The sequence below is a fragment of the Mastomys coucha genome, unplaced genomic scaffold, assembly GCF_008632895.1.
Source record: "Mastomys coucha isolate ucsf_1 unplaced genomic scaffold, UCSF_Mcou_1 pScaffold15, whole genome shotgun sequence".
NCBI lineage: Eukaryota > Metazoa > Chordata > Mammalia > Rodentia > Muridae > Mastomys > Mastomys coucha.
The window spans coordinates 47,324,010-47,332,592 of record NW_022196897.1 but is presented as its reverse complement, the minus strand read 5'-3'; the positions used below and the strand labels follow the sequence as shown (position 1 = coordinate 47,332,592).

General features: G+C 41.7%; 1 protein-coding gene across 3 annotated transcripts in view; it reads left to right on the top strand.

The window, feature by feature from the left end:
• The window catches only part of Pla2r1 (phospholipase A2 receptor 1), a 121,698-nt gene extending 119,431 nt beyond the window's left edge, over nucleotides 1-2,267 (top strand). For all 3 annotated transcript variants that reach the window (XM_031370371.1, XM_031370370.1, XM_031370369.1), the window contains 2 exons: nucleotides 1,256-1,288; nucleotides 1,394-2,267. In XM_031370371.1, the coding sequence (XP_031226231.1) occupies nucleotides 1,256-1,288; nucleotides 1,394-1,683 (323 nt within the window). In that variant the 3' untranslated portion in view covers nucleotides 1,684-2,267. The remainder of the gene's footprint in view (nucleotides 1-1,255; nucleotides 1,289-1,393) is intronic.
• The last annotated feature ends 6,316 nt before the right edge of the window (nucleotides 2,268-8,583 follow it).

Genomic DNA, 8,583 nt, shown 5'->3' with positions numbered 1-8,583 from the left:
GGGAAGGAGGGAAGGAAGGAAGGAAGGAGGGAAGGAAGGAAGGAAGGAGGGAGGGAAGGAAGGAAGGAGGGAGGGAAGGAAGGAAGGAGGGAAGGAAGGAAGGAAGGAGGGAGGGAAGGAAGGAGGGAAGGAAGGAAGGAAGGAGGGAGGGAAGGAAGGAGGGAAGGAAGGAAGGAGGTAGAGAGGGAGGGAGGGAAGGAGGGAGGGAGGAAAAGAGGGAGGGAGGGAGGGAGGGAGGGAGGGAAGGAAGGAAGGAAGGAAGGAAGGAAGGAAGGAAGGAAGGAAGGAAGGAAGGAAAAGAAAAAGCTGCCAGTGGGAGCCAGGATTCTTGAAACCCCAAAGTATTGTAGCAGACAAAAGGCTAACAGCATGCCCATGTTCACTGGCATAGAAGCATCAAGAGCAAATCAGAAACACCACACAGTAGTGTCCAGTTTTAAAGTATGGCAACTTTTCAAGCTCCTGGAGCAGTTCAAACATTCTCATCCTAAGGTGAGAAAAGTGCCTCTCACAGACTGCTGTGCAGACAGCCACATTGCTTTGTCTTTTACTTGTTTGCTTGGTTTTGTTGTTGTTGCTGTTGTTGTTTTGGTTTTGGTTTTGGTTTGGTTTGGTTTGGTTTGGTTTTGGTTTTTCGAGACAGGGTTTCTCTGTGTAGCCCTGGCTGACCTGGAACTCACTCTGTAGACCAGTCTGGCCTCGAACTCAGAAATCCGCCTGCCTTTGCCGCCCAAGTGCTGGGATTAAAGGCATGCGCCACCACCGCCAGGCTGTTTACTTGTTTTTAATGTAACTTTTAAGGTAGATCTAGTCTGTTGCTCAGCCTACCCTGGAACTCACTACAAAGTCCAGACCTGACCTCAGGCTCCCAGCAACCCTCCTTCCCTAGCCTTGCAAGTACCTCTGCAGCTCCATGGCTCTCTGTCTCTCCCTCTCTGTGTCTGTCTCTGTCGCTCTGTCTGTCTCTGTCTCTCTGTCTGTGTCTCTCTCTGTCTCTCTGTCTGTCTCTGTCTCTGTGTCTCTGTCTGTCTGTCTCTCTCTCTCTCTCTCTCTCACACACACACACACAGAGAGAGAGAGAGAGAGCGAGAGAGAGAGAGAATACATGAATAAATGACTATCAGAGCTCTAATAAAACATTATTCATATACCAGACATGGTATATGAGTAATAGTCTGATTCCTGCTTTGCTTGAATAATGATATAACTTTGATGAATTTAAAGAAATATTTATTTGTTTATTATTTGATTTTAGACATTCCAGCTGTAACGGCACATCCAGAGAAAGGTAGGTTTGGAAGGGAAAGAATATTTAGATATTTCTTAGAATTAATACGATAAATGGCAGGCATGTGACAGTATCTGTTCTCTGTGTTTCTTTGTCTTCCTCCAGAACTAAGCCACAGCATCATTCCTGTCACAGTAACACTGACGCTGATAATAGTCCTAGGCATTTTCATGCTTTGCTTATGGATGTACAAGCAGAACAGTGGCTTCTTCCAGAGACTCGTGGGCTCTAGGGGTCCTTACTATCCTACACTCAACTTCAGTACAGCACATTTAGAAGAGAACATTCTCATTTCTGATCTTGAGAAGAATACCAAGGATGAAGAAGTTAGAGATGCTCCAGATATGGAGAGAAAAAGAGGCCACAAAGGGCGTCCTGTCTGCATTTCCCCTTAACAAGATGCCATTATAATGTGAATTGCACCTGTTTTAATTAATCTTCAAGGACTGTTTTTGAATTTTAACCAAATCAGATGGAATTTGATGTATTCGTTTCCTTTAACTCTAGCCCATTCTGAAAAGGGGCACTGGTTATTATTTAAAAAGACAAGAACTATTAAATAGAATTCTCAAGCCAGTCTGGTATGCATTCGGCATGTAAGTATATTTATACATTAAAGGGAAAGGGGAGGTGTCCTCTCACTGTATATGACAGGAAGGCGCTTCTGCGAATCGATGCTTGATTCTAATTCAACCATTTTTTAACAGCATGGTTTGGGAAAATCCTAAATTTTAAACTTCAGGTTCTGAGTTTTGGATGACATAAAGTTAGATCTGATTCTCAAGCTAAATGGGAGAAATACCACCCTCTCCTAAATATGAAGATCTCAGTAGGAAGGCACTCTCAGGAGCAACCACATGGTTTAAAATGTGTCATAAACCCTTACTTGTGATCACCGTGATTTAAAGGTATCTTCAAGATTTTAAGATTGTCAAAGTGCATAGACCTTATTAAAAACTAAAAATCTAAAGTTGTAAAATACTATATAATACTCTTTTGTTATTGTTCTGTTTCATTTTGTTTTCAAGACATGGCTTCTCTGTGTAAACAGTCCTGGCTGTCCTGGAACTCACTTTGTATGCCAGGACTCAAACCTCTCTGCCTGCCTCTGCCTCCCAAGTGCTAGGATTAAAAGTGTGTACCACCACTGCTAGGCAATATATAATCTAGCCAGGGCTTACAGAATATATGTAACTCAAGCTTGAAGAGAAAAAAAAATTAAAGATCTGAATTATGCTCCCATTAAAACCAAACTAAACAGGATGTTGAAAAATACTAAATAAAACGACCCTGGAGTAGGTATTTTAAAATAAACAGTCAATTCTGACCATCTCCTTTTTGTCTTGGGTTAGTTGATGCCATTGGTTGGTTAATAAGGATGAAGAGTATGATATTTGGGGCCAGGAAACAGTTCAGTTGGTAAAGTATCTGCTGGGCCATCCTGAGGACCTGAGTTCAAATCCCCAGCTCCCACATAAAGACGAGGTGCAGTGGTACACATCTGTAAGCCCAGCTCTGGGATGGGGAATGGGACAAAACCAGGGGAATCCCTGAAGCTCTTTTGCCAGCCAGTCTAGTGAAGGTGATGAATTTCAGGTTCAGTGACAGACTTTGTCTCAAAAACTAGCACTGGAAAAGACACCTAATGTCAGCCTCTGGCCTCTGCATGCCCACACATATATGTGCATGCACCCTCACATATGCAAATTAAAGTTTTAAAGTATATTTTCTGTATATTAAAAAAGCCACAGGTTTGATATTCCTTCATTAATTTATGATAAATAAAAGTGTCTCTATAATCAATATTGAGAGGTTACTTATAATTTAAATGTTTACTGAGTGTCCTATTAAGATAGATCTTCTGTTCTAGCATCCGTCCTGTGATGAGCCGGTGGGGTGGTTCCTATGCTCATGACATGTTATCCCAGGAAAGCAATCTATACACAGACGACAGGAGGTGATTTGCCTCTGTGTGCATTTCTGCCAGTACAATCAACGGCCCTGGTGCTACTGGCCACTTGTCACAAGGGGGCGCTCTGAGAAAAACTATGAATGTGTTCTGCAGGGCAAAGTGGGATCACTAGAAGTACCACCTGAAGACTTGAGACCCTGTGTGTGGACTATTACAATGAATACAGCGCCCAGTCACAGCTTTTTGCTACTGCTGTTGTGTGGCTGATACACTGGGACACTCAATTCTCATTTTTTTCCAGGTTGTAGGACTTAACTTTTAAAAGAACATTATATTAGGTGGCAGTTATATATTTATGACTCAAAAGAAAGATTGGCTTGAACTAACCTGATGGTATAAAAACTCAATTTAAAAATCTCTCTCAAGTGAAATTAAAATTCCTTTTATTTCAGTGGACTCAATGAAGCTGTGGTCAATTAGCCTCCCAGTAAAGTATAGAGTCACACATAACAATTTGACAAAAGTATGTCATTGCAACCGTGGTTTTGCTGAAAGAGATGAAATGACTTGTCAAGGCTCTGGTTTGAGATCCGGTATTGAGCCTTACCTGTAGCCTGTCCCCATGAACAGACTGTGCATTTGTTCCCATTGCTGAAATTTAAGAAATAAATAGTACTAAGGGACTTGCTTTTTTCACATGTGAACCCTTTAAAATCCTTTTTACAGATCTGATTTCTTCTTTCATTAAGTTAAAAATATTTTTCATACAGTATATCTTGATCATATTCTTTCTCCTCCCAGATCTTCTCCATCTCCTTCCCACCCAACTTCATGTTCTCTCTCTCTCAACAATAATACAATTAAAATAAACTAACAAAATAAGACGAAAAATAAACAAAACAAAAATCACACACATAAAACAACCCTTGGCATTCATGTTGTGTTGGCCAACTGGTTGATATACCCAGTATTACTCCATTGGAGAAAATTGATTTCCCTTCTCCTAGGAGGTATCAATTGCAAATAGCTTCTTGGTTAGGAATGGAATGCATATTTATTTTTAATCAGAATTTGATTTCTTATTTATTTATTTACAATGCATTGGTGTTTTGCCTGCATGTATGTCTCTGTATAGAGGTGCAGATCCCCTGGAACTGGAGTTAGAGACAGTTGTGAGCTGTCATGTGGGTGCTGGGACTTGAATCCAGGTCCTCTAGAAAAGCCCCCAGAATTTAATTTCATAACTACAGCATAAAAATTCTTAAAGGTAGTAGGATTAAAAATCCATCCATGATTACTATTCACCCCTTTAAAATATATTATTTTACTGAAGGGTCTTTGACCCTGGGTTGATTGAAAATTTACTGGACCTTGGGACCACTAAAAATTACAGTACGTATATATGTAAGATTTTCCCCTGTGACTGACCTGAGTATCTTTAGAGACTCCCAAGGATTGGAAAGTCTTGGATTTTTTCAGTTAATAACATCTTGAGTTCTTCCCATTCTAAGAGCTTTCATTCAGGTTTGATTATTATCATTGAAAACTGCACACCTGAATGGTCTCTTTAGATGAAGTTTTAGTCCTGAAGTCTCTTCACCTCTTTAAAATGGCCAAATTAATATATGGTTAATGTCTGAATATCCAGAACACAACCAAAGGGATGACCTTTGCATTGTGGCTAAATCCATTTAAAGTAATTTTTATAGTGATTAGCAGTTGATACTGGAGTGATCAGAAGAGGCAAAATAAATCTGGATTGCTAGTCGTGTCTAACATTCAAATATTGACTCACATGAACAATTTCAGTTTAACACCAGTATCATGCCATGTGTTAATGACCAACATAATCAACATACTATAGTGGTCATAATTTGAGGCATAAAAATAACAGCACACCTGACAAATACAGAGACAGATGCTAGCAGCCAAGCATTGGACTGAGCACAGGGTCCCTGATGGAGGAGTTGAAGAAAGAACTGAAGGAGCTGAGGGAGTTGCAACCCCATGAAGGGAGCTCCCAGGGACTGGACCACCAACCAAAGAGTACACATGGAGGGGCCCATTGCCACGGACCAGGATTTCTCGCGGAGTCCCTGTTCTGTGGGACAAGGGATTCTGGCCAGGTGGGCATGGGATTCGGCTTTGACAAACAGACTACACACGGGTGGTGTAAAATCTGAGTGTATTTCTTTAAAAATGGCATGAGGCTTTTACAATCATTGCAAAAGAGAAACGAAAAATCTGGCAGCTTAACAGTTGAGGTATCTCTGAGGCTATCTGAAACATACTGGGTCTAAAGTAGCAGCTATCTCCTCTGAACTGGTGCTGCATCCCCCTGGGCCCAAGTGCTCTGGGCCCCGGGGACTGCGAGAGATACATGAATCTGAGTCCTAGCCCATCTAAGTTCTAGTGCTAGTCTTGCATGTGAGTCCAAGTCTTTCTTCTTCCAGTCCTAGTGCTAGACTGAAGTCGCGTAGGCAAGCGACCCCCACACACCAAGGTCACCTGACTTCTAAAAGCCAGGTGTAGATAACTCTTCCTCAGTTCGTTGCTATGGTTAGACTAGGTGGGTAAGCTCTTCAACTCTGCTGTCTTTCTGGGCCAGCAGAGGTTAGCAGTGGGGAACACCTGCCAAGCTAGTTCCTAGGAGTGATTCAGTTGCAAATCTAATATAGCCTGTCTATGTTGACTAAGAATGAGGATTTCACCTGATCTTGTCCTGGGATATTTCTCCCATTCTGTAAGCTATAATGCCTTACAATGCTGGAGGCTATTAGTATGAATGACTTAACATTCCAAGCCAGGGTTAGGCTAGGAAGTTGGAACATTGGTGAAAGTCAGAAAGCAATGTCTGAATTTTCTCTTGTTAGCTGTAAGAAAATGATATCTTGGTGAGTTCCTAGCACACTAGTACGAGGACATATCTGGGCCACCTCTGAGTTTGGGGTGCCAGGCGACAATGCGGAGGCAGGAGACTGACTTTCCTTGAAGTTTACGCCTCAGATACCGCCTTCACGCAAAGTGTGTGTGGCAGCCCATGGCGCTGGCCACATATGTGGCAGAAGATGGCCTTGTTGGGCATCAATTGGAGAAGAGACCCTTGGTCCTGTGAAGGCTCAATGCCCCAGTGTAGAGGAATGCTAGAGGGAGGGAAGACAGGAGTGGGTGGGTGGGTTGGGGAACACCCTCATAGAGGCAGGGAGAGAGGGGATGGGATGGGGGTTTCCGAAGGGGATACCTGGAAAGGGGAAAACATTTGAAATGTAAATAAAGAAACTATCCAATGGAAAAAAAAATAACAGCACACATTCTAAGAAACTGAGGGTAACTGAAAATTAGAGCCTTTAAAAGCTCTGTGTATTTTAGAACTGTGGACTTAGCTGCTGATAGCTCTCTTAAGCCCGGTGGGATTCCAAGGATCCTGGAGGGTGTCACAAGACTGCACAGCATTTACAATTTCATGTCTGGTCTTACAGTTCAACATCAGACAACCGAAATTCAGTCTTGCTCATTCTTTATGTTGTGAAGCACTGTCAAGCCCTTTGTATGTGGTTTTGCAGATTCAGCTCAAAAAATTCAGGCTCAAAGAAAATGCCGATATTGTAGGCATACCTGTAAATGAATGTGTAGACTGTGTGTTTCATTTCATAGGCCCATCTCACTATTGTTATTACTTCTTCAGTGTTTTTAAAGAGGAACCAACAAAAGCGCCCAAACATGAAGTGCTGGGTAGAGAAGTGAAAATCTACACAGCCTTCTAATTCCTGACGAGGATTCTAATTGCAGAAGAGAGTATCTCACTATAGCCAGAAATCGAGCCCTATGTATGCCAGTGACCTTCTCTACCCCGAGTTAATTAACACGAGCACTTGCTTCTTGCAGGGCACTTTGCTGTAATTTAGAACAAATTAAGGGAAAAATCACTCAAGTGCTGTTTTTCTTCCCACCATGAAGTGAGCATGATGGACCAGATTTAATGCATCTGAAGTATTATTAGCCGTTTCCTGAATTGATGGAAAGCAATGAATACCAGTATCACTTCTTTAAAAGTATCCCAATCTATGTCACTTCTAATGTTTCCTATTAATGAACACTGAGTTTCAAAATTAATAAATGTCTTTTCTACTGCTCTCATTAAGTCTCTTATTTACATTTGACTCATTGTATGTATTCCTGGATATTTTTAAATAGAAAAGTCTTAAATTTAATATGACAACCAGTTAAAGAATCACTTTTGTTTCTTCTTGCCTCTTCCCCACCCCTGAAATCACAGCTTTATCATCATTTCCACACGGCGGTTTGTGCCTTGCCTCTCCTCTCCCACCTCATGAGGGCATGTCCCCAGTGGCTGTTTGAACTTTAAACTTCTTAGTGGGTAGGGCTTCATGGGAGCTGAAAATCTAAGTCATAGATATGATTAGCTCTCTTAGTTAATTAATCAATTAGTTAATGCTTAATGATTAACCCTCTTTTCCAGTAGACCCCAGAACCTGCCAGGGGATCGGAACAGAAGGACTAACAAGGGAAGACTCACAGAAATGGAGTCAGCAGGAAGTGAGCTCAGGATGCTAGACCCACACTTTGGGGCTGGGGAGAAACTGGTTGGCCATGGAGCAAGCCTTGTTTACTCAAGCCACCCCCACAGGGAGTGCTTAAGCAAGATGCCTCTGATCTGGCTCTCACTCCATTCTGGATGACACCTCAAAAGGAACAACAAAACTAGTCTCCGTGTAAGCCAGGCACATTGACCAGAAGTTTATGGGATGGAGCTATACTCTCCGACTATAGGGAGGGATTGGAGAGCTTTGGGAAATGGAACTGACAGTAAAAGTTTCCTGGCACTGATAGTGGATCTTATATTAAAGTTCCCAAAATAAGAGTAGGAGTAAAAAGCATATAGAGAAAGAAGATAGCCCACAACAGCATGTTAATGGTAAATGAACATTACAGACTAATTATCGCTTGTTTCTGCTCCCATGTGGAGTTTTACGGAGGGCAGCCGCTGAACTTTTGTCACGTGTTATTACTCACGCTGCATATGATGCAGTGGTACCTGTTAGGTACACTCTTAGCTTATACATGTATTTTCTATTAGAACACACCCAGATGTGTTCACCTGTCTTTTGGTTTAAGGACAGCACCAATCACTAGACTATTCTTTATAGTTGGTCTAATCAGGTTTTGTCCATAATCATCGGCTTCACTGTCGCTAGCAGGTAAAACTGCTGCCAGTGGACCTGTGTGAGCACACCATTTAAATCTCTGCAGTTTTCTCTCATATCTGAAATTCTCTTGTTCAATAACAGAATGTTTAGATACTCATATTTTTAATGCTTCACAAAGCTATTTGTCTAGTTTGGGGTTTTTGTTTGTTTGTTTG